A 26,933-nucleotide genomic window follows, 5' to 3' on the forward strand; every position below is an offset into this window, starting at 1 on the left:
CTTTTCACTGAAAGAGTAGCCCAAATTCTCAAAATCGCCCAGTGCATGAAAAAACAATGTTTTTTCAGAACCTTTTTCTGTTCACCAGCCTGCTTTTCTAACCTTAAACACACAGTTTTTGTTGTGTATTACCCACAATATCCACTAAATACTTTAAATGGTAGTGTATGACACCATTCAGTAAAGAACAGCATGCAATTGCACTCGTATTGATGGGCTTATTCATCCTCTAACACATAACTAACATGTTTAATAGCCAATTTCCAGCCACTGGCCAAACTCATTATCCCGGGCAGGACGAAGTCAATACTGTGCAGTGCAGTATCACAGAAACATTTTTCTGGGCATGTCTCATCTCATATAATGACATACGGTCATAGTATCTAAAGTTGTGTGCACTTGTAGTTGGACAATTAGAATTGAATTGTTTTAGGTCCACAAAAATGTAAATACATAATTTGGTATGTGAGATGTTTATGTGCATCACAGTGACAAGTATGTATTATGTTGCAGAGATATCTACTGAAATCCTGTCTTGTAATACCACTTGTATCTCGAGAGGCGATATTGAGTCGCTGTAGTGTCCAGTCTGCCCCCAACATGAGAGGACAAGAAGTAGATTGACTACTTCCAACTCAGGGTGCTAAACAACAATGCGCATATTGTGAACAACAAATTGTGTTGAAACTGGCAGGAGAATAGCTGATAACGTTAGCTGTTAGCAGCCGATGGGCTACACAGTCCTGCTTGGCTAAAGAAAGGAGCTAGAGGGCGTCCCGGTAGCTCACTCGGTAGCACAGGCAACCCATTTATAAAGGCTGCGTCCTTGCGTCCTTGCCACAGCAAGTTAGCCTTGAAACCCAGAATGTGATACGGTACCTAAATGCACTAAATAGGTTTAGTTTTGACGGATACTATTAATGCAATTTAAGCAATTAATACAAATGTTTACTTTTCTAATAAGGAAACCCATTAGTTGTTCAGTATAATATTTTTATTTTTATATTTCTTAATGCTCCTTTTTTAAGCAAAGGTTTTTATCCGATGACTTGATCAATCGATGGAATAATCAGTAGAACACTCGATTACTAAAACCTGGCTTAGCTCCGAACCACTGCTTTCTCTTTTGCTGCATGTGCACCTGTCATTAACTGTCTAACTTATCATGACTAATTATGATTCAGTGAAGATTATATCGGTGATAAGATTTGGTTTAACATAATATTGTAATCTGGTAATTCGAAAATGAGCCTGTGTTAATTAAGGATAGTTGATCATTTAGAGCACAGGATTAATGTCACATGTCATGTTTTAATTATGCCAACATAATCATCCCATTTACTTTGCTAGATATTGTGATTGTACAGATTTTATTATTCCATTAGCCTTTGTTTCTTATTACTTCCAGCTAACTGGAATGCAAGTCAGCCAAATGCAAGAGCTTGAGCAATCAAGCTAGTTGTTGCTTGATTCGGAAATCAAGAATTTTAGTTTATTGCTAGGCCTGGTTCTAAATAATATTCTTCATTGATTATAGTTATCTTAGCATTTTAGCTTAGCCAGAACCAGTGTTGTGGTAGTTTTGGATGTCACAGTCAATATTATTTTCTGTATCATTTACTTCACTCAACCTGTGGAAGGACATCTGGTGTCACTGAGTGTACTGGCATTTGCACCCAGCACCATATTCAACAGCCTTTGAGACATCCAAATGTGATTTCAATAACAGTAAATTGGAGCCTAATAGGTGATTCAGGCTTGGGTCACTGGCCAAACGCACATCATTAAAGAAATAGTTTGACATTTTAAATGTCAAACTATTCAAAACTCACTTCTTCACTTTCAAGCCGAGATTTAGATGAGAAGATTAATACCACAGTCATGTCTGCGCGCTAAATATGGAGCTTAATTTAGCATAAAGACTGGAAACAAGGGGAAACAGCTAGCCTTGCTTTTTCCAAAGTTTAAAAATCTTTTAACGAGTCTAAATGTGACTAATTAACACATTATATTTTCTTTGTTTAATCTTTACAATAATCTTTATTAACAGATGTCCACATATAAATGCAGAATATGTAGACAACAGACGGAAAGATTGGTATCAGAAACGTTCTGCTTTCCGTTTAAGTTGGATTGACCAATCAAGTTACAGCGGACTTTGGTTGAATGCAGATGAACAGTCCATGTGGATAGCAAAAGAGGCATTGGCCGAAATGCAATCTCGCATGGTCTAAATCCTCGTCACACCGATAGCCTATGGGTTCTAAGATTGTCCTTACATATATACATACATACATACAGAAATGTAAAATCGGCAAGTTGTGGTTTTACGGGGAGTTACATGTTGGAGCTAGGTTAGCTCTTTGCCCCTGCTTCTAGTCTTTATGCTGCTTGCTGGCTCCAGCTTCATAGGGCTTCTTAGTGTACAAACATAAGAGCGGTATCAATCTCCTCATCCTACTCTCAGCAAGAAAACCAAGCGTTTTCCCTATTTCTTTAAGCGCTTCAGTTAAACTGTTGTCACTGTTTATGATGTTGTGAAATGAAGCCGTTGTTTTAAGTCTCTGATTCTGAATTTGTTAAAGTCTTGTTTCCTTCCTATATATTGTTGAAAATGTTAATAGCTCAGCAACCACAATTTATCACATCATAATTGTTTCTGCGGCTTTCGTGGTGTTTGACTCAGCTTTTAAGCAGGAAGGAACATACTGTATATCACGGCTGAGCTGACAACAGTGTTTTCAGTCGCAACAGAGCAAAAAGCTTTTGATTTATTGGCGCTAGTGTTTCAGTATGTTCTGTTAAGGTTGAAGATTCACTGATTTGTTGAACACTTCTAAACAAGAACTACCATAAACACACACCTGTGTTACTCACCTATATACAGCGAGGAGTCCTTCCTGTGGACATGGTCGTCAATGTAGGACACTCCCAGAGGCTGGACGGGTGTGGCTCCGATGCCCAGCAGAACCTGGGCTCCGATCAGCAGAAGGTACATCATGTTGGTGTTGGCTCTGTTGCCACATTTAAACCCAGAGTCTCGGTTTTCTGACCTGGAGTTGTTGGAGCAGACGTCCCTGCCGTCCTCAGCGTGCCACGAGTCCCCGGCCTCGTACTCATACTGATGAGTCAAGAACTCTGGTAGGGCTGACAGCAATGCCCCCAACGCCATGACAATCCCGCCGCAACCAATCAGGCGGGGTCTGTGGGCCTTGGCGCCAAAGTAGCTGACAAACAGGATGAGGGCCAAGTTGCCGATTTCGAAACTGCTGGCAATGACGCCCACATCGGCACTCTGGAGGTTGAAGCGTCTCTCCAGAGTGGTCAGAACACTTACCTGGCAGAAAGAGAAAGCAAGTGTTATAGTGTTTTACAACTAGCAGCCATCTGGGACTCACGAATCATAGCCAACCCACAAACTTTTTAATACAGGTTTACACACTTAATGTTTTATTCATCATTTCTACACGATTAATTACTGTTCCAACCTGTCAGAAGCATGGGCGGATTATGATACAATTGGCCCCTGGGCACAGACACAGACTTTATAGTTGTTTAGCTTTTTCTGTTGTTGTTGCGTCTCTTTTCAGTCATTATGCATCTCTTTGTGGTTTTGTGTCTCTTTGTGGTTTTGTGGTTTTGTGTCTCTTTGTGGTTTTGTGGTTTTGTGTCTCTTTGTGGTTTTGTGGTTTTGTGTCTCTTTGTGGTTTTGTGTCTCTTTGTAGTTGTTTTGTTTGTCTTTGTAATTGTTTTGGTCTTTTTGTAATTATTCTTTGTCAGTAGTTGTTTTCCACCTTTTAGTAGTCATTTTGCATTTCTTGGTAGTTGCTTTGTGCCTCTTTGTGGTCATTTTGCATCTCATTCTGAGTCTCATACTGGTTGGTAGGTGTCTCTTTGAGTGACATTTTGTAGGTAATGTCCAGCAGGGCCCCTGACACTTTGGGCCCCTGGGCCTGTGCCTGGGTCAGAAGTATAAAATATGATATATTTTGTGTTCCATTTAAATGTTTGTGTCAAACCAAGGCATTAAGCTTCAGGTGCTATTCACTAACAGCATGTATGAACTCTGCCACTCGAACCAACAACAGCAACCTGTTGATAACACACAGAAGCTGAGCTGCTCTTCTTCCAACATCTTCATCCCCACAATCCTCCTACTCCGCTCAAAACAACCCCCTGAGGCTAGCCTGATGCCAACCTGGGAATAAGGGATACGTGCATAAGTGTGGCTTCAGGCAAAAAACCTCACGCAAGCTGTTCTAATTATGAAACGGACACAAACACATTGTACCAACTGTGTTCTGGGTGAGTACAAGTGATGAAGTGGCTTCTTGCATCAAATGTGCGCCGGATCATCTTTCAACAGGACTGATAGTAAAGGGTTGGTCACAAGTTATTTTAAACTTGTTTCAATCACTCTAACAAAGCAAAAGGTACAGTAAATGCCCCGAGACTTTCTGAAGCAAATCCAGATGAAAAGGAGAATTTAACCATGACTGTGAAGGTGAAATCAGACGGATCACGTTCATTCCATCCATTCATCTTTTTTCTATATTGCTTATCCTGTCAGGCCAAACTCCATTGCAAAATCAGACAATTTCTTGTTTTCTTTTTTATGACCAAGTAGTGCTGCAACTAGAAAAATGTTTCATTATCGATTAATCTGCCACTTAACTGATGAATTGTTTCCTCTTTAAAATGTCTGAAAATTGTGAAAAGTGTCCGTCACAATTTCCTAAAGCCCAAGATAACAACTTTAATATTCTTTTTTTCACCACCAACAGTCCAGAAAGAGCACCAATGATATTCAAATGACTGTTACATGAAAACAGAAGAACAGTTTCAAATCTACTAAGCAATGTTTGGCATTTGTATTTCAAAAATGACTTGAACAATTATTTGTTCAACAGTTGATAAAAAATAGTTTTTACGTCGATCAACTGTTTAATGAGGACCATTTCTAATATGTTTGGGTCCAGTTGACAAAAAAGGTATCTTAATCTTTCTTAATCAGACCTTCAAAGGAGTATTGTGGTAGAAGAGGACTGCTTCTGGGTAAACCACCACAACTAAATCTTTGTTGTATGTTGAAGGAGGAATAACTGTACCATGCCCTCAGTCTAGACATGTTGTACTGTGCCTGTCCTTGGTGAACCCCCATACACACACACACACACACACACACACACACACACACACACACACACACACACACACACACAAAAGGATGACAAATCTGTATGTCGCTTCTAAAACAAACTGTCACAGGTCTGTTATTTTAACTGTGGAACACTAACCTAGTTCTGTCACATACAGTACACGTGTGGAACTGACGGTACAGCTGACAGCCTGACAATAAGTTCAAATTACTTAACGTTGACTGTACATCCAGCGCACACACTGCGTCCACTGTTCACTTAAAATTATCACAAAGTTGTAATTCATAGTTCCCTGACATTACAAGCTGGGCGGACACAGTTAAGAGGTCACTGAGTCTAAACGACAGCGTTTGAGATTTACTCTTGTAGTCCTACAAGATTTATGTATGGCCTCATACTGGCTGCTGATGGAGAACAGCCGCTTTACACCTTTTATACTCCATATTTTAAAATGTTAGTCCAATCCACTCAAATGTTTACAGACAAAACTAATTGTTGTAGAGCTTTAGAGACCAGAGAAAAGAGAAAACCTGCCTATTCCAGTTTTATGAATATAGACTACGCTGTGATGCAGGTGCTGCTGTTCTGACAGTGATGATCTTCAGTCATTATAGCGTTGTCGTCTTCCAAAGGTCTAGTGTAATTTTTTTGTGAAGAAAAATGTGCTACTGAAAAAAAGAAGAGAAAATAAAGCACACTTTGAACCAAGAAAGAGGCTGAATTAAAAAGAGACAGAGAATAAAAAATGATGACAAACAATATTTTCTACATAGATCGGCAGTGTTTCTACAGTGCTTTTGTCTGCAGCGGGATTTGCTAAAGGTGCACTTTTGGTTTGGGATGCTGGTTTAAAGGAGGAAGATCCACTGCAGCCTTCAAGGTAAACACTAATGCACTTTAAATTTGTGACTGGTGCAAAACACATTAACACGCTTGTTTGTGCCAAGCTGCAGTCTTCACCAAACACCAAAACATAATGGAAGAACTTTACTTTAAGCCTCCTTTTCAACATCTCTACTGGGATCCTGGAGATCAGCTCATGTTCTTACAATACAATCGGGCCTTCTCTCAGATGTGGGACCAAGTCATTGTTTTGCAAGTCACAAGTCTCAAGTCTTTGCACTCAAGTCCCAAGTCCAGACAGGCAAGTCTAAAGTCTTTGAGTTACAAGTCCTAAACGAGTCATAATGTGCTTCTCACAAGATGTAATACCATTTTCGACATGTTGCATACTGCAATTCATTTCTTATTGACCACCTCTCAGTTTTTGTAGGCTACAGGAACAAAACTATCTTTGGTAAATAAAATTACAACTGGTGCTCAGTAACATAACCTTAGTTATTCATGGTTCTCTCGTGCAACTTGATTGGATGCTGCCAGTTCAGACAAAGTGAATCTGAGGATTTTAAGCAGACTTGCTGGAAATTAATAGCTTTAACGTTGATTCAGAAAATGAAGGGAGTTTAATTGACTTCTTAAATAACTTGCATTCTAATCTTTGGGCTTGGTAGACGGTATCAAGTATTTTCAATGTAAAAGGCTCATGTCCAAGTGAACTCATGATTCATTGGAGCTTAAGTCTAAGTTGAGTTGAAAGTCTGACTCGTGTTCAAGTCATGTGACTCGAGTCCACACCTCTGGCTTTTGTTGCTTTTCTCATCTAAACCAGACAATACTTTAATTTAAATAAATGCAACATTCCCTCATGACCAGGTATTTGGGCAACAGTGGCAAGGAAAAACTCCTCTTTAACAGGAAGAAACCTCGAGCAGAACACCGGTTGGATATACTCTATGTATGGTCTGATCTAATGAGAGTCAAGAAACTGACTTTTGACCTTGCCTCTTTTTAAAATGCCTTCCTGGACTGAGAATGAAGATGGGTAATTTATTAACTAAGGGTTCTGTCAACATGAAGAATGAAATGAACCTCCAACCGTCATGTGCAATTATTTATAGTATCAAGACTTTGTTGCTGACGTCTTTCAGGGGCTTTGGCTGTGATCAGGCAAATAATAATCCATGACTAAATTGGCAACTTTCATATTTATACAGATTTACAGTAAGTGGTTGGGCCAACTATTGTAGGTAGACCACACTATTAATGACAGCTGTGGTTGGCTTTGGCCACACAATAAACAGCCGCCATTACACATCAAAATTCATTCATCACATATGTACATTTTTAGTACTGGGTTTTTGAATTAGGGGAGTTGCACCTCTGAATCAATGATAATGCATGACATCTTTAATGTTATAATGTTTCCTTTTGGCTCCTAAATTAATTTTCTGTTCATCTATTGAATAGATCTTATCTGTTACAATGTAGACTAACGCTCATGCAATTTTGTCAATGAATCGATTTGTTGATTTAATCAACAGATCATGCAAAAGCACCACTTTAAATCTTGTGTTTACCAGAGATGTTTTTTGGGAATAAATTGTTTTACTGATTAATCGACTAAAGTAATCATAGTTAACTACGACCATTTAGTCAACTAATGGACTAAGAGGGGGCAGCCCTGGGATATTTACATCAATCTAAAGATATCGATGCATGAAATGGCACATTATTTGAATCAAACTGTCAGTGGGAATGCAGTGAGAGTAAATATCAAAGAAAGGGGAGCTTTTCTGAAAACACAATATAAGATATTGTGGCTTCTGTTGTGGTGATCACGTCATCTCCTAGGCCTAAATCCTCCAGTGTCAAAGGCCTCCTACATTACTGAGGCGTACGGCTGCAGAGTGTAGCAGAGCCGGCAGGTTGGATGGACCTCCTGACCACTGTTTTGTAACCTGCTCTCCAACAGACCGTCCATATACGCATAAGAAATTCTCCAACAACAACGTGGAGCCTATACGGCCGCTGTGACGCGCTTTGTGTCATGCAGATGGTGCATAGGCCTGATGGATAATACGCAGCAAGTCATCAATCAGTGAAAGCACCGCGGTCCCATGGCTGCTGGAGGATGTGATTATTCTAATGTGATCAGAATAATATGATTATTAGCGGAAGCGCCGCATCGTTACTCACTGTCTGTCTGCCTGTGCCGGTTTGAAGGGCGCTGCGTTAACCCGACGTTACCTGAGATACACTGACAGAGATACGACGTTCCCTCACACCAACACTTTGTCCGTGGTAGCTCACTGATCTGTGGAAACTCACCAGATAGGCGCCCACGGTTCCCTGTGCCAACATGAGCGCACATTCCGACACCAGGAAAATCTTAATGTTGGAAAAACACGAGGTCTTCTTCTTGTTGTCATCCTGCTCCGGGTCGTCGGTGCTGCTCCGCTCGGTGCAGATCTGGTTTTTAACCTGCATCCTTCGGCTCAGGCTCCGGTCGGCTTGGACGGCATGAAACTGAACGGGTCCGGTCCGGCGGAGAGCATCTGGTTACAATGACGAGCTGCACTGCAGAGCAAGTGTGAATCTCTTGTCAATAGCCCGTCTAGGCTAGAATACACAGCGAGAAATACTGCTGTCCACTCAGCATTACGCGCAGTCCGTCAGCGACCTCTCTTCTCTTCACCTCCTGTCCTGTCCAGCCAGTGCGTATCGGCTACATCATATTTAAATACGTAGGTTACGCATGTATATGTATGACGGCTTAATACACGACGTAGAACTACAGGACGCTACTTCCCCACATCCGGGAAGTTACATCTCCACCCAGGACCGGTACCGACTGGATTTTGGTTTTTCAGCCCGGTTCCGAACCGCAGCCCTGCGTCCTTCAATCGGAGTTATGATGCCCCTCCTCCCAACCATAGACCAGAGTACAACGAAGGAGGTGTAATCTCTCCGTCTCTGTTCCTCCCCCTCTCCGTCAACGTGTTTTCCCACATCATCATTTTACCTGAGCAGACTTTAATCATCGCCACATAAAATGCAACATTTCATCACAACACTCACTGAAGGGTCCCCATAAGAACACACTGATAAATCAACTGGGTGTAAAATGACACAGCATAACAAATGTTGCGTTCTGATATTACTTTAGATTGATTCATACCGTAACAATAAAGCAATATGATTGTGAGATGGGTTTACATTTAAAAGTGTACCTACATACGACATTATCTTTGTATGACTTCTTTAGATCAGAGCAGTAATTAAATCTAGAATCTAGAATTCATAATGAATTATTTTTAATTATATTTATATATATATATATATATATATATATATATATATATATATATATATATATATATATATATTTGTTTACCCTATTCACCTGTAGTGTCTTGCAAAATGTATTGAATTTTACAATACATATCTTTAATGGCCGTTTTTTCCCTCAAAATGAGTGAGAAATATCCACTTTAGCAGCTCTTACAAACACCAAACTCTCCAGTTTTATTCCTCTCGATATTATTTAAGGTTTTACCGAGGGGTTTATATATATAATTCAGAGCCTGATTTATATAACATTGTATTCCTAAAAAGATGGCAAATGTTTTTTTTTTCATGGCTTTTGATAGTATTTTCTGATTCATGGAGTGAAGAAGAGATATCTAAAATTCTCTCTGTAAAATCCTTTGACTTTAATATGACAACAAAATGAAACAGGAATTGGGAACCTGTCATTATCTAATAATCAGATTTCTGTTCCAGAAATGTATGGAAATATAATAAGTTAATGCCTCATTTGCAAAAAATAATTGTCTCAATGTAGGTAATCAACTGGAGAAGTTTCATGGTGATGTCTATTAGATTAAAATGTTAACACTATTCACCTGTAGTGTCTCCCCTTAATGTTTTCACACTCACACTATTCCAGCCTCCTGCTGCACAATTCTGCTGTTTTCTTTTTCCTCTTTTTTTTATTATAATGTAATTCACCATAAGAAAAGGTCACCACTGTCCTCTCTAATTCTTCATCAATGTCTAGTGAGGTGCAGTGAGACACTGAACCGCAGAGCTTCTCTAAAAGAGCTGCCAGGAGTAGTGGACTGAGGTTGCATGAGGCAGCTTTATAGTGTGAATGTAGAGCGGGAAGTTACTGTGACGCTCAGGGATGTTGATGAAGATGCTCAGTCACCAAGGATATGATGTCTGGAAGTAAGACGAGACCTGATTTGCTGACAGTAGAGCGCGTTTTCAGTATGACCAAGAAGATTCGCCGGAAAGAGAAAAATCAGGCAGATGGGTGGTACTACTGCTGTATTACTGCTCTGTTGTGTTACCATGGTATTCCCCTGTTATTAAAACTGTTAGTGCCTATTATGGCTTTATTATTAGAATCAGAATCAGTAAGTTTTCACATACAAATTTGTAGAAGCACATTGAATAGTACAGTAACAGTAACAGTTCATATTATGATAATGATATGAAAAAGGATCTTAGTGCAAAAAATAACTTCACACTTTATGATAATTATGATAATGGTGCATAACATAAATATAGTAAGAGAAAATAAATAAATGTAAGTATTGCAAAAATCAAGAAAGATACATATATAATAAAAGAAAATTGTTCAAATACTATTCAAACTATTCAAATACTGTATGTGCAATATATCTGAACCAAAATGAAAGGGATGTGCGTTAGTCTCTGCATATACTAAATGTTGAAGTTTTCTTTTAATTACAATATTTCTGATTGCTTTAAAGAATTTCATTTTCAAATATCCTAAATATCTTGAATGACATTTTCATGGTTCAACATTTAAACCTGTTTCTATTTTCACTCCCTGTCACTTTCACGTCATGTCCTGGTTGGGTCCAATGGAAAGAAAGTCACACTGACATGACATTAGAGAGAGCTGCAGTGGATGTTTATCATCAACACCATGTACAACATACTTAAAAGCTGTTATGAGAGCTAAAAATGTGCCCTCTATAACCATGCATGCCAAAAGTTTACAACTGCCATGATGCTCTTGTCCAGTAAATGCATTGATAGTGCTTCGTCAAAAAATAAATTGCCAGGACTGGAATTGCTGGTGCAGTGCAAGCTATCCAGCTACCAGTCACGCGGATAATGTAACACTTCATTATGCTATTTAAAGTTAATGCCTCCTGAAAATGTGGATTTGATGGTTGATTTAGAGTTAGACCAACTGCACCTCCAAAAGGGCTCCCGTCTGTAATACCTCTATCTGATGTACTATGATCTTTGGTTTTATGTTACCATATGTAATATCCTATAGACTGGTTACGATTTAAGTTTTGAGTCCTATAGTATAAAATGTCTTTTCTTTTCCTTTTTTAACTAAATATATACTGTATATAAGCGTTTGTCTGGTTTGTATCAGGGATTAGAATGATGGCGTTCATGCACAGTCAAGTTTGCCATGCAGAAGAAATTAAAAGTGACAGCAGAGTGGCAGGACAGAGTGCCACAGAGACAGTAATAAAAAGAAAAACACAGGGCAAAAATTCCTCCATCATAAACCGTGAAATAAGAGAGCGCTGAGTGCCAAGGTCACTTACCACTCACCCCGCAGCTTTTGGCTTACGATATTCCTCAGACCATTCAGATGCTCTATCAGGACCAATTCAATAGCATCTGAAGCAGCACAATCTATCAGGCAAACTGTGGACTCAGCAGGAAGAGCGTCCATTTCTCATGGAGTCACTCAGAGTACTCGGGGTGATTTAAGATCAACCACAATGCCTGCTGATGCAGTGCAAGCCAACTGAAGACATTATTTTAGGATGCCTCTTAATCACAAGGTCCACAGAAAGAAGAATGCAGTCATGCGTTTATCCTGAAACAAACAAATAAATTACCGGAACACAAATGCAAATGATGTCAGAGTTTATATAAAGCCTACAAAAATACCATATGCAATATGATGTATTGTGTATATTATGTATCTTTTCTGTGATTGTTAAATATCTGCAATGACTCCAGGAACCTCTGAAAAACCATATAGAAGCTGGACTGAAAATATATGCATTTTTCCAGTTGTCCAAAGTAATGAGGAAATTACACCATGGAGTACTACAGAAATAATATTTGTGTATTATGTTAAAATTATCCCCGAAATGGTAATAGCTAGAAGGTTGCTTGACCAAATGTCTTATCACACTATGTACTACAACAAAAGTGAACAATAATACGTCCGCCCCGTGATTTGGACTGACTCCAAATTTTGATTAGTTCTTCCTTGGCCCATGTTCTTCCTTGTTTCACCCTTTCGCCAAGTTTCATGAAAATCTGGTCAGTATTTTGTCCGTAATCCTGTTTAGAAACAGACAAACAAACTAAACCGTAAACATAACTTCCTTAGTGGAGGTAAAAATGTAAGTGATCCAAAGAAAAAGAGTCATAAAATGTAAAACACATGAGAAGTGAAATATTCACATCTGTAATACATTCTACAATGTGAAAAAAAAGATATTCATGTAAAGTAAAAGTAATTTACCCAAAAAGCAGATTTGCTATCACTTCTCTGATGGTCTTATTTCAGTATAACTAGAAAAATAAATGCAAAGTACATAGTCAGTAATACGTTGTTGGGTACATCAGAACTCTGTGAGCTGTAGAACATGGTGTAGACAGATGTTGTGTCTCTGAGTGTGACCTTCTGACTCTTGGCTGACATGTAGGTGATAAAGCGACTTTCTTCGCTTGACCTCTCTGGACATTTCAAAGATTAAAAGCATCATTAAAATGACTTCAGTGAGGTAATATTCTATGAGATAGATTTGACATTTACTACAAAATATGTATACTGAACCAGTATACATGAGATGTTTTAAACAGCTACATGATTGTCTATGAGAGCAGTGGGTTGTAAAACAACTCCCAAGAGATCCGTAGCCAAAAGCTGTTATTTTAACCATAGTGCGCACAAGTTATTGCAATATCTCTAATAAATGAAAACGATAATAGCCTTAAAATATAGTTCAGACCTCACATACAAAGTTTTTTTAATGTAATGTAACATGTCAAAAAAAATTAAATAATTAAAGGCCCAAGTAACATCCATCCATCCATCCATCCATCCATCGTCTACCGCTTATCCGGGATCGGGTCGCGGGGGCAGCAGCTCCAGTAAGGAACCCCAATCTTCCCTTCTCCGGGCCACATCCTCCAGCTCCGACTGGGGGATCCCGAGGTGTTCCCAGGCCAGTGAGGAGATATAATCTCTCCACCGAGTCCTGGGTCTTCCCCGGGGTCTCCTCCCAGCTGGACGTGCCTGGAACACCTCCCTAGGGAGGCGCCCAGGTGGCATCCTTACTAGATGCCCGAACCACCTCAACTGGCTCCTTTCAACGTAAAGGAGCAGCGGCTCTACTCCGAGTCTCTCATGGATGGCTGAGCTTCTCACCCTATCTCTAAGGGAGACGCCAGCCACCCGTCTGAGAAAACCCATTTCGGCCGCTTGTACCCGTGATCTCGTTCTTTCGGTCATGACCCAGCCTTCATGACCATAGGTGAGGGTAGGAACGAAGATCGACCGGTATATTGAGAGCTTTGCCTTCTGGCTCAGCTCTCTTTTCGTCACAACGGTGCGGTAAAGTGACTGTAATACCGCCCCCGCTGCGCCGATTCTCCGGCCAATCTCTCGCGCCATTGTCCCCTCACTCGCGAACAAGACCCCGAGGTACTTGAACTCCTTCACTTGGGGTAATGGCTCATTCCCTACCCGGAGTAGGCAATCCACCGGTTTCCTGCTGAGAGCCATGGCCTCAGATTTGGAGGTGCTGATCCTCATCCCAACCGCTGCACACTCGGCTGCGAACCGATCCAGTGAGTGTTGAAGGTCACAGACCGATGATGCCATAAGGACCACATCATCTGCAAAGAGCAGCGATGAGATCCTCAGGTCACCGAACTGCAACCCCTCTCCTCCACGACTACGCCTCGATATCCTATCCATGAAAATCACGTACAGGATTGGTGATAAAGCGCAGCCCTGGCGGAGGCCAACATTCACGGGAAACGAGTCCGACTTACTGCCGAGTATCCGGACACAACTCTCGCTTTGGGCGTACAGGGATTGGATGGCCCTCAAAAGTGACCCCCTCACCCCATACTCCCGCAGCACCTCCCACAGTATCACCCGGGGGACCCGGTCATACGCCTTCTCCAGATCCACAAAACACATGTAGACCGGATGGGCGTACTCCCAGGCCCCCTCCAGGATCCTTGCAAGAGTAAAGAGTTGGTCTGTTGTTCCACGACCAGGACGGAATCCGCATTGTTCCTCTTCAATCAGAGGTTCGACTACCGGCCGAACCCTCCTTTCCAGTACCTTGGAGTAGACTTTACCAGGGAGGCTGAGAAGTGTGATACCCCTGTAGTTGGCACACACTCTCTGGTCCCCCTTTTTAAATAGGGGAACCACCACCCCGGTCTGCCAACCCCTAGGCACTGTCCCAGACTTCCACGCAATGTTGACGAGGCGTGTCAACCAAGACAGCCCCTCAACACCCAAAGCCTTCAGCATTTCTGGACGGATCTCATCAACCCCTGCGGCTTTGCCACTGTGGAGTTGTTTGACTACCTCAGTGACTTCCATCAGGGAAATTGACGATGATCCCCCATCAGCTTCCAGCTCTGCCTCAACCATAGAGGGCGTGTTAGTCGGATTCAGGAGTTCCTCAAAGTGCTCCTTCCAGCGGCCGATAACCTTCTCAGTTGAAGTCAGCAGGGTCCCACCCTTGCTGTACACAGCTTGGATGGTTCCTCGCTTCCCCCTCCTGAGGTGCCGGATGGTTTTCCAGAAGCACCTTGGTGCCGACCGAAAGTCCTTCTCCATAGCTTCTCCGAACTTCTCCCACACCCGCTGCTTTGCCTCTGACACGGCAGAAGCTGCCGCCCTTCTAGTCCTTCGATACCCTGCAACTGTTTCCGGAGTCCTCCCGGATAACATAACCCGGAAGGACTCCTTCTTCAGTCGGACGGCTTCCCTGACCACCGGGGTCCACCACGGTGTTCGAGGGTTACCGCCCCTTGAGGCACCTAAGACCTTGAGACCACAGCTCATCACCGCAGCTTCAGCAATAGAGGTTTTGAACATCGCCCACTCAGGTTCAATGCCCCCAACCTCCACAGGGATGGCTGAAAAGCTCCGCCGGAGGTGTGAGTTAAAGATCCCCAGGACAGGGGCTTCCTCCAGACGTTCCCAGTTCACCCGCACTACCCGTTTGGGTTTACCAGGTCTGTCCAGAGTCTTCCCCCACCCCTTGATCCAACTCACCACCAGATGGTGATCAGTCGACAGCTCCGCCCCTCTCTTCACCCGAGTGTCCAAAACATGCGGCCTCAGATCAGATGATACGATTACGAAATCGATCATTGACCTTTGGCCTAGGGTGCTCTGGTACCATGTGCACTTATGAGCATCCTTATGTTCGAACATGGTGTTTGTTATGGCCATTCCATGACTAGCACAGAAGTCCAACAACAAACGACCGTTCGGGTTTAGATCAGGGAGGCCCTTCCTCCCAATCACGCCTCTCCAGGTGTCTCCATCGTTTCCCACGTGTGCGTTGAAGTCTCCCAGCATGACTACGGAGTCCCCTACTGGAGCCACCTGCAGGGCTCCATTCAGGGTCTCCAAGAAGGCCGAATACTCAGAACTGTGGTTTGGGGCATAGGCACAAACAACAGTCAGAGTTTTCCCCCCCATAACCCGAAGGCGTAGGGAGGCGACCCTCTCGTCCACCGGGATAAACTCCAACGTGGCGGCGCTCAGCCGGGGGCTAGTGAGTATCCCCACCCCGGCCCGAGGCCTCACACCTTGGGCAACTCCGGAGAAGAATAGAGTCCAACCCCTATCCAGGAGTACGGTTCCAGAGCCAAGACTGTGCGTGGAGGTAAGCCCCACCAGATCCAACTGGTAGCGATCCACCTCCCGCACTAGTTCCGGCTCCTTCCCCCACAGAGAGGTGACGTTCCACGTCCCCAGAGCCAGCCTCTGCTGCCCGGGTCTGGTCCGTCGAGGTCCCTGACCATCACTGCCACCCATGTGACAGCGCACCCGACCCCAGCGGTTTTTCCCATGAGTGGTGGGCCCACAGGATGGATGGATGGGAGGCACCACGTAGCTTCTTCGGGCTGTGCCCGACCGGGCTCCGTGGCAAACCCGGCCACCAGGCGCTCGCTGTCGGGCCCTCCCTCTGGGCCTGGCTCCAGACGGGGGCCCCGGGCTTCCTCCGGGCAGGGTCTCTCCTTTCCTTTCCCTTTCTTTCATGAAGTCGTTTTTGAACCATTCTTAGTCTGGCCCCTCGCCTGAGACCAATTTGCCTTGGGAGACCCTACCAGGAGCACTAGGCTCCAGACAACACAGCTCTCAGGTTCATAGGGACACACAAACCTCTCCACCACGATAAGGTGATGGTTCCCAGAGAGGTTCCCAAGTAACATTGATATTTTAATTAAAAACCAGAATATACTAAAGAAAATACCAATTTTCCTTAATCCCAAAGTTGCTTGTTTTTTCCAACCAAAGAGGCTGAAAACTTTGATACATTTGTTTGAAAAATTAATTAAACTACAATTAAATTGTTTGTGGATTCTTTTCAGAATAATCATTTCACTATTGAATATTTGATTGATTATTTCAGTTCTAAATAGGTAAGTGATAAATATATATTAAAGGCACAATCAGCGCCACCATGGCGTTAACATTTTTACGTTTTTGATTATTGGATTGAAGTTTAAATTTGGTCCAGATATTTATGTTCGCCTCAGGATTAATTGTAATCACTTTGGTTATCCCGAGATTTAAAGAAAAATCTAGGACCTAGGTTTTTATTTTATTTTAATCTAGGACCAAAGTTTGTTCAATATTTTTGCTTTATGACCAAATATCTGCAAAACTAATAACAGTCCCATCAGCCTCAGCTGTACTTTGTGTTAAGTGATAATTTAACAAATGTTAGCATGGTAACACACTAAACTAAGATGGTGTACGTGAGAATATTATACCTGTTAAACATCATCATATCAATGTTAGTATTTCAGCAATGCTTGGACTGCTATGCCTAAGGAAAGCTTTGCAGAGCTAATTTCAAAGCTTTAGGCTCTTAGTCTTTTTATTGAATTTTTCATGGTTTGATTGAATACAGGCAATGAGTAAACAATTTAATCATTAAAATTCTATTCTTAAGAGTCATAAATAGATATATAAAATGTTGCTCTAAAGTTAGATTAACATGGGTGATTTGCATTCTTAATGGTTGAATGCAATATGAGATGTTTAGTTGAATATGTCCCATGTAGTGACCATTTAATGTGTTTAACTCAACAAATAGGGTTAGGGTTAGGCGTGAAGCTGTGTCCATCCATATAATGACCAGAGATGACAAACCATGTTTAAAAAGCAGGTGTGTCCTTGGAGTCCTCCCTTCAGAGGTTTACTCAGGCCTAGAAGTTTAGACCCCAACCCATAATCCTCCTGCAGACACACCTGTAGAGGAGACTATAAAGACCCTGGACTGAACTGAGTCCAACATCACGTTTCAAAGAGTCTCTCCACAGCAGCTCCACAGCCTCCAGACCGACCCTGAAGATGACTCCCTCTGCCAGCCTCCTGCTGCTGCTCCTGCTCGGCCTCTCGCAGGCACTTCCTCTCCAGGAGGAAGGAAACACAGAAGAAGAAGAAGAAGAAGTCACAGACACCGTCGACATCACCACCAGGATTCTGACCTCCAACAACAACACCGATGAGCTCCTGCTGGAAGGAGACCTGATGGTTCCCACAACCAGAAACGCCATGAAGTGCTGGTCTCAGAAGTGCCTGTGGAAGAAAGCCTCCAACAGGATGGTGACGATCCCCTTCACCGTGAGCAGTCAGTTCACCAGATCGGAGAATCAGAAGATCATCAACGCCCTGAATTCCTTCCAGAGCAGATCCTGCATCCGCTTCGTGCCCCGTCAGAACCAGAACGACTACATCAGCATCGAGAACAGAGGCGGGTGTTTCTCCGCTATGGGCAGGACGGGAGGCAAACAGGTGCTCTCTCTCAACAGGCAGGGCTGCATCTACCACGGCGTCATCCAGCACGAGACCCTCCACGCTCTGGGCTTCCACCATGAACAGACCAGGAGCGACCGCGACAGCTACGTCAGGATCAACTGGCAAAACATCAACCCGCAGATGGCCTACAACTTCAAAAAGCATTCCACCAACAATCTGAACACTCCCTACGACTACTCCTCCATCATGCACTATGGAAGAACAGCCTTCTCCATCCAGCAGGGAAGGGACTCCATCACCCCCATCCCCAACCCCAACGTCCAGATCGGCCAGAGAACGGGAATGTCCTCCTTGGATGTCAGGAGGATCAACGCGCTCTACAGCTGTTAATTACATTACTGAAGCTAAATGCAATCAATTCCACTTTTCTGTTTCTTTTTTTCTGTTATTAATCAAAAGCTACTGTTACCTATGGAATCAACACCAAATATTTCACTTTCTGTCAAATGATCATACAACGGAACATATGACTCTCCACACGCCTAAATTATCTGTAATAAAGGTAATGAAAAATGACGGTTTGTTGTCTAGTTACTTTTCCTCATTTGTGTTCCTTCAAAAAGAAATTCACACATCCACACCTTAGCACCAACGTGTAGACACTGACCAATGGGATTGCTCAATGATGAATATTTGTGTAAAATGTGGGCAGTACAAATCTCTTCCTAAAAAATGCACTCAGGACGACAATACAAGAATAATGTTATACAAAAAGCAAAACAAATAATGTTCAAAATAGTATCGTAAATGACATGAGACGTGTTAGCATTGAAATTGAGTTTTCACATCTGCAATAAATACTGGAATGCAATACTATGTATACATGTATACAATATAACCGATAGTGAACCAGCTCTTAGATATTATTAACAGGTAAATGATTCTTAATGAACGTAGTGGGCTGTAATAATCCCAGGAGATCTGTAGCTTAAATCAGTTTTAAACACAAGCTTTTAAAACATCTGTAATGAATGAAAACAACTCACCAGCCAAATTGTTTATGAAATCTTAGATCAATGTACAAACAGGACCCTCTGCTAAAGTAGCGTATCTAGGGTACATTAACAAGGTCTTCTAATAAACTCTGCTTTGTATTGATGTCTAACTCTAGATTTTTTTGTTATATGTCTGATAGTTTAATTGAATATAGGCTATAAATACATTATTTAACTGGGGAAAAGGAACACTGCCATTTCTGATACTGTAACTATGATGACAATAAAGTTGGTTTGAAGTGTTTATTAAAAAAACAGGAAGCTATCGACAAAATCTGAATAGGTCCCTTGGCAATTATGCATGCTCTTTTGAGATGGTCCCTTACTTCAGTTTATCATTTTTCAGTCTACTGTTAAGTCACACAGGGTTCAGGCTTCAGTATTCTATCGTGAGGTAAAAAAAACACCAGTGTAACATCAATCATGCTTTATTCTGCACCAAACTAATATGTTGAAAACTGAAATAAGTTATTGAGGACGAACCTCACTGAACGTTAGCGCCAGTGTGTGCCTCTCATGTATAACCAATATATTTGAGCCACAGCGCTATGTTTGAAAAACACCCAGTGATCTTTTTACTTGCAACAAACAGACATTTACTTTTTCATCCAGTTGGTTAGAAGACTCTTTGAGGTCCCTGTAAATACCTCGAGAACAGCATTAAGGGACGTTATATGAACTTCTGGATTTGTAAGCCATGTCAGCACCGTGGCTTTAGGTATGACAATGTCAGCAGCCTCATAGATATGGGTTAAAACGTGCCTGCTACACCTTCTAGTAGGTCAGAAGGCCGTTATCATATATTCATATGTTTGATCACCGATACAAATACAGGACGATGTAGACCTCTAGTGGCCATAATAATTATAACAGAAGCGAAGGAGGAAGTCAGGTAGGCTATCGTAGTATAAGGAAAGGCAAGAGCAAGTAGGTAGGGGGTGGATAGGTGTTTTTTGCTCAATGGATGGATGAATGGGTGAATAAACACAAGACTGCCTGCTCTCCATATCCTGTTTGAAACCAGAACTCAACACGCTGGCTTATTTTAAGTTATGCAACACGTAACAAACATACTTATTTTAACACATACCATGATCCTTTCCTAAATTTAACCAAGTATTTTTCTGTGTAAACATAAACCAAGTTGTTTTGTTTTAAATCACAACGTTAATCAGGTGTTTACAACTGCAACTTTGAAGGTTCACCTTCACTTTTGCAATGTTTGGGTAGGTGCAGTTTTCCCATTTTGCCCCATCTGAAGCACTAGAATGGTAGTCGTAAGACATTTATGGTCCCAAGAAGATGAATCCTACTGACTTTGTTGATCCCCAGACCTTTCCTCTAGAGTAGAGTTCTTCTACAGGGGGTCCGCAACACCTAGGGGGTTCACCGAGGTACTGCAGGGGGGTCGCGGAATTCTTTGGTTGATTAGGCTATTTATTTTTCAAACACATTTTTTTTCAACAAATTTAAATGTCTTTAAATACACATGGACATGAATCCAACATATTGTAGTGAACAGATAAATGAAGGCAGAAGCAGTTATCTTTCAGTTAGCAATACACACATTTAGTATTAATTGAATAGCTTAGTATTGAATGCACAATAACAGGGTAGCTATGTTTATAGATGGCACTAGGCCCAGATTAATATAAAACACAATGTTATACAATATATATAGTAGGGGGTCCCTGCTCCATCTCTCCATCAGCTTGGGAGTCCTTGGCCTGAAAAACGTTGAAGACCCGTGCTCTAGAGCCATCATGAGGTTGAAATCTATGGTTTTGAGGAACATTTCTTAACACCTATTGGATGTATTGCCATGAAATTTGAAACACACATTCATGTCTCCCTCACGATGAATTGTAATCAATTTCATGGTGCTCTGACTTTTCATCTACACCACCATCAGACCGAAGTTTTGATAAGTCTTATAACGTAGTCTTATATGTTTTATAGCCCATGACCTCAAAAACTAATGACATTCCCATCTGCCTCAGCTTGACTTTATGCTTTTTGCTAATTAGCAAATGTTATAATGCTAACATGTTAAGCTATGATTGCAGACATGTCAAACATAAGACAAGAGCTGAAGGTATGAGGAACTTCTTTATTCTATTATTCTAAACTCATGCTCACTTGACATCAGATATCCTGCCACCACTATAAAAGGGTAATTATTTTGATTGTAGCAGTGTAAGTATGATGTCTGTGTGTTTTGGATTTTACTGAGTAATGATCCTGAGAAGAAGTGGTGTTACGTTTATGGGGGGAGCTAATATTATTTCAAATATTCAGATGCTGTTCATATGCGTTTGGAGCCCATTATCTGTTCCTATCCGAATAATGTATTTGTAGTTGTTTAAATCGACACATTTTAATTATACAAGCAATCCAATTGTATGGAATAAGATATCAACAGGAAGTTTAAAAGGGACGTTACTCTGCTTGAATTAAGGTTGTTTTGACAAAGAGACTCTAATGTGAGGTCTTATTGGCTGAAGACCATATAATTTGTTTAACTCAACAAATCCAACATGAAGCTGTGTCCATCCATATAATGACCAGAGATGACAAACCATGTTTAAAAAGCAGGTGTGTCCTTGGAGTCCTCCCTTCAGAGGTTTACTCAGGCCTAGAAGTTTAGACCCCAACCCATAATCCTCCTGCAGACACACCTGTAGAGGAGACTATAAAGACCCTGGACTGAACTGAGTCCAACATCACGTTTCAAAGAGTCTCTCCACAGCAGCTCCACAGCCTCCAGACCGACCCTGAAGATGACTCCCTCTGCCAGCCTCCTGCTGCTGCTCCTGCTCGGCCTCTCGCAGGCACTTCCTCTCCAGGAGGAAGGAAACACAGAAGAAGAAGAAGAAGAAGAAGTCACAGACACCGTCGACATCACCACCAGGATTCTGACCTCCAACAACAACACCGATGAGCTCCTGCTGGAAGGAGACCTGATGGTTCCCACAACCAGAAACGCCATGACGTGCTGGTCTCAGAAGTGCCTGTGGAAGAAAGCCTCCAACAGGATGGTGACGATCCCCTTCACCGTGAGCAGTCAGTTCACCAGATCGGAGAATCAGAAGATCATCAACGCCCTGAATTCCTTCCAGAGCAGATCCTGCATCCGCTTCGTGCCCCGTCAGAACCAGAACGACTACATCAGCATCGAGAACAGAGGCGGGTGTTTCTCCGCTATGGGCAGGACGGGAGGCAAACAGGTGCTCTCTCTCAACAGGCAGGGCTGCATCTACCACGGCGTCATCCAGCACGAGACCCTCCACGCTCTGGGCTTCCATCATGAACAGACCAGGAGCGACCGCGACAGCTACGTCAGGATCAACTGGCAAAACATCAACCCGCAGATGGCCTACAACTTCAAAAAGCATTCCACCAACAACCTGAACACTCCCTACGACTACTCCTCCATCATGCACTATGGAAGAACAGCCTTCTCCATCCAGCAGGGAAGGGACTCCATCACCCCCATCCCCAACCCCAACGTCCAGATCGGCCAGAGAACGGGAATGTCCTCCTTGGATGTCAGGAGGATCAACGCGCTCTACAGCTGTTAATTACATTACTGAAGCTAAATGCAATCAATTCCACTTTTCTGTTTCTTTTTTTCTGTTATTAATCAAAAGCTACTGTTACCTATGGAATCAACACCAAATATTTCACTTTCTGTCAAATGATCATACAACGGAACATATGACTCTCCACACGCCTAAATTATCTGTAATAAAGGTAATGAAAAATGACGGTTTGTTGTCTAGTTGCTTTTCCTCATTTGTGTTCCTTCAAAAAGAAATTCACACATACACACCTTAGCACCAACGTGTAGACACTGACCAATGGGATTGCTCAATGATGAATATTTGTGTAAAATGTGGGCAGTACAAATCTCTTCCTAAAAAATGCACTCAGGACGACAATACAAGAATAATGTTATACAAAAAGCAAAACAAATAATGTTCAAAATAGTATCGTAAATGACATGAGACGTGTTAGCATTGAAATTGAGTTTTCACATCTGCAATAAATACTGGAATGCAATACTATGTATACATGTATACAATATAACCGATAGTGAACCAGCTCTTAGATATTATTAACAGGTAAATGATTCTTAATGAACGTAGTGGGCTGTAATAATCCCAGGAGATCTGTAGCTTAAATCAGTTTTAAACACAAGCTTTTAAAACATCTGTAATGAATGAAAACAACTCACCAGCCAAATTGTTTATGAAATCTTAGATCAATGTACAAACAGGACCCTCTGCTAAAGTAGCGTATCTAGGGTACATTAACAAGGTCTTCTAATAAACTCTGCTTTGTATTGATGTCTAACTCTAGATTTTTTTGTTATATGTCTGATAGTTTAATTGAATATAGGCTATAAATACATTATTTAACTGGGGAAAAGGAACACTGCCATTTCTGATACTGTAACTATGATGACAATAAAGTTGGTTTGAAGTGTTTATTAAAAAAACAGGAAGCTATCGACAAAATCTGAATAGGTCCCTTGGCAATTATGCATGCTCTTTTGAGATGGTCCCTTACTTCAGTTTATCATTTTTCAGTCTACTGTTAAGTCACACAGGGTTCAGGCTTCAGTATTCTATCGTGAGGTAAAAAAAACACCAGTGTAACATCAATCATGCTTTATTCTGCACCAAACTAATATGTTGAAAACTGAAATAAGTTATTGAGGACGAACCTCACTGAACGTTAGCGCCAGTGTGTGCCTCTCATGTATAACCAATATATTTGAGCCACAGCGCTATGTTTGAAAAACACCCAGTGATCTTTTTACTTGCAACAAACAGACATTTACTTTTTCATCCAGTTGGTTAGAAGACTCTTTGAGGTCCCTGTAACTACCTCGAGAACAGCATTAAGGGACGTTATATGAACTTCTGGATTTGTAAGCCATGTCAGCACCGTGGCTTTAGGTATGACAATGTCAGCAGCCTCATAGATATGGGTTAAAACGTGCCTGCTACACCTTCTAGTAGGTCAGAAGGCCGTTATCATATATTCATATGTTTGATCACCGATACAAATACAGGACGATGTAGACCTCTAGTGGCCATAATAATTATAACAGAAGCGAAGGAGGAAGTCAGGTAGGCTATCGTAGTATAAGGAAAGGCAAGAGCAAGTAGGTAGGGGGTGGATAGGTGTTTTTTGCTCAATGGATGGATGAATGGGTGAATAAACACAAGACTGCCTGCTCTCCATATCCTGTTTGAAACCAGAACTCAACACGCTGGCTTATTTTAAGTTATGCAACACGTAACAAACATACTTATTTTAACACATACCATGATCCTTTCCTAAATTTAACCAAGTATTTTTCTGTGTAAACATAAACCAAGTTGTTTTGTTTTAAATCACAACGTTAATCAGGTGTTTACAACTGCAACTTTGAAGGTTCACCTTCACTTTTGCAATGTTTGGGTAGGTGCAGTTTTCCCATTTTGCCCCATCTGAAGCACTAGAATGGTAGTCGTAAGACATTTATGGTCCCAAGAAGATGAATCCTACTGACTTTGTTGATCCCCAGACCTTTCCTCTAGAGTAGAGTTCTTCTACAGGGGGTCCGCAACACCTAGGGGGTTCACCGAGGTACTGCAGGGGGGTCGCGGAATTCTTTGGTTGATTAGGCTATTTATTTTTCAAACACATTTTTTTTCAACAAATTTAAATGTCTTTAAATACACATGGACATGAATCCAACATATTGTAGTGAACAGATAAATGAAGGCAGAAGCAGTTATCTTTCAGTTAGCAATACACACATTTAGTATTAATTGAATAGCTTAGTATTGAATGCACAATAACAGGGTAGCTATGTTTATAGATGGCACTAGGCCCAGATTAATATAAAACACAATGTTATACAATATATATAGTAGGGGGTCCCTGCTCCATCTCTCCATCAGCTTGGGAGTCCTTGGCCTGAAAAACGTTGAAGACCCGTGCTCTAGAGCCATCATGAGGTTGAAATCTATGGTTTTGAGGAACATTTCTTAACACCTATTGGATGTATTGCCATGAAATTTGAAACACACATTCATGTCTCCCTCACGATGAATTGTAATCAATTTCATGGTGCTCTGACTTTTCATCTACACCACCATCAGACCGAAGTTTTGATAAGTCTTATAACGTAGTCTTATATGTTTTATAGCCCATGACCTCAAAAACTAATGACATTCCCATCTGCCTCAGCTTGACTTTATGCTTTTTGCTAATTAGCAAATGTTATAATGCTAACATGTTAAGCTATGATTGCAGACATGTCAAACATAAGACAAGAGCTGAAGGTATGAGGAACTTCTTTATTCTATTATTCTAAACTCATGCTCACTTGACATCAGATATCCTGCCACCACTATAAAAGGGTAATTATTTTGATTGTAGCAGTGTAAGTATGATGTCTGTGTGTTTTGGATTTTACTGAGTAATGATCCTGAGAAGAAGTGGTGTTACGTTTATGGGGGGAGCTAATATTATTTCAAATATTCAGATGCTGTTCATATGCGTTTGGAGCCCATTATCTGTTCCTATCCGAATAATGTATTTGTAGTTGTTTAAATCGACACATTTTAATTATACAAGCAATCCAATTGTATGGAATAAGATATCAACAGGAAGTTTAAAAGGGACGTTACTCTGCTTGAATTAAGGTTGTTTTGACAAAGAGACTCTAATGTGAGGTCTTATTGGCTGAAGACCATATAATTTGTTTAACTCAACAAATCCAACATGAAGCTGTGTCCATCCATATAATGACCAGAGATGAAAAACCATGTTTAAAAAGCAGGTGTGTCCTTGGAGTCCTCCCTTCAGAGGTTTACTCAGGCCTAGAAGTTTAGACCCCAACCCATAATCCTCCTGCAGACACACCTGTAGAGGAGACTATAAAGACCCTGGACTGAACTGAGTCCAACATCACGTTTCAAAGAGTCTCTCCACAGCAGCTCCACAGCCTCCAGACCGACCCTGAAGATGACTCCCTCTGCCAGCCTCCTGCTGCTGCTCCTGCTCGGCCTCTCGCAGGCACTTCCTCTCCAGGAGGAAGGAAACACAGAAGAAGAAGAAGAAGAAGAAGAAGTCACAGACACCGTCGACATCACCACCAGGATTCTGACCTCCAACAACAACACCGATGAGCTCCTGCTGGAAGGAGACCTGATGGTTCCCACAACCAGAAACGCCATGACGTGCTGGTCTCAGAAGTGCCTGTGGAAGAAAGCCTCCAACAGGATGGTGACGATCCCCTTCACCGTGAGCAGTCAGTTCACCAGATCGGAGAATCAGAAGATCATCAACGCCCTGAATTCCTTCCAGAGCAGATCCTGCATCCGCTTCGTGCCCCGTCAGAACCAGAACGACTACATCAGCATCGAGAACAGAGGCGGGTGTTTCTCCGCTATGGGCAGGACGGGAGGCAAACAGGTGCTCTCTCTCAACAGGCAGGGCTGCATCTACCACGGCGTCATCCAGCACGAGACCCTCCACGCTCTGGGCTTCCATCATGAACAGACCAGGAGCGACCGCGACAGCTACGTCAGGATCAACTGGCAAAACATCAACCCGCAGATGGCCTACAACTTCAAAAAGCATTCCACCAACAACCTGAACACTCCCTACGACTACTCCTCCATCATGCACTATGGAAGAACAGCCTTCTCCATCCAGCAGGGAAGGGACTCCATCACCCCCATCCCCAACCCCAACGTCCAGATCGGCCAGAGAACGGGAATGTCCTCCTTGGATGTCAGGAGGATCAACGCGCTCTACAGCTGTTAA

The 26,933-nt window shown here is 42.0% G+C and overlaps 4 protein-coding genes across 4 annotated transcripts in view; 3 read left to right on the forward strand and 1 right to left on the reverse strand.

Annotated features, from left to right (window-relative positions):
* LOC115026309 (solute carrier organic anion transporter family member 3A1-like) overlaps nucleotides 1-8,486 on the reverse strand; it is a 30,999-nt gene extending 22,513 nt beyond the window's left edge. Inside the window, exons 1-2 of the mRNA XM_029459090.1 lie at nucleotides 8,328-8,486; nucleotides 2,878-3,337 (exon numbers count right to left, since the gene is read on the reverse strand). Coding sequence (XP_029314950.1) covers nucleotides 2,878-3,337; nucleotides 8,328-8,486 — 619 coding nt within the window. The remainder of the gene's footprint in view (nucleotides 1-2,877; nucleotides 3,338-8,327) is intronic.
* Nucleotides 8,487-17,640: 9,154 nt separating this feature from the next.
* Nucleotides 17,641-18,438, forward strand: LOC115026318 (high choriolytic enzyme 2-like). Its single transcript, XM_029459102.1, has one exon. The coding sequence runs from the start codon at nucleotides 17,641-17,643 to the stop codon at nucleotides 18,436-18,438; it is 798 nt and encodes a 265-aa protein (XP_029314962.1).
* Nucleotides 18,439-21,883: 3,445 nt separating this feature from the next.
* On the forward strand, nucleotides 21,884-22,684 carry LOC115026787 (high choriolytic enzyme 1-like). The gene has a single exon (XM_029459757.1). The coding sequence runs from the start codon at nucleotides 21,884-21,886 to the stop codon at nucleotides 22,682-22,684; it is 801 nt and encodes a 266-aa protein (XP_029315617.1).
* A 3,445-nt stretch (nucleotides 22,685-26,129) lies between these two features.
* On the forward strand, nucleotides 26,130-26,933 carry LOC115026796 (high choriolytic enzyme 1-like). Its single transcript, XM_029459767.1, has one exon. It carries the CDS (start codon nucleotides 26,130-26,132, stop codon nucleotides 26,931-26,933), a length of 804 nt encoding a protein of 267 aa, XP_029315627.1.

The sequence above is a fragment of the Cottoperca gobio genome, chromosome 3, assembly GCF_900634415.1.
Source record: "Cottoperca gobio chromosome 3, fCotGob3.1, whole genome shotgun sequence".
Classification (NCBI taxonomy): Eukaryota; Metazoa; Chordata; class Actinopteri; order Perciformes; family Bovichtidae; genus Cottoperca; species Cottoperca gobio.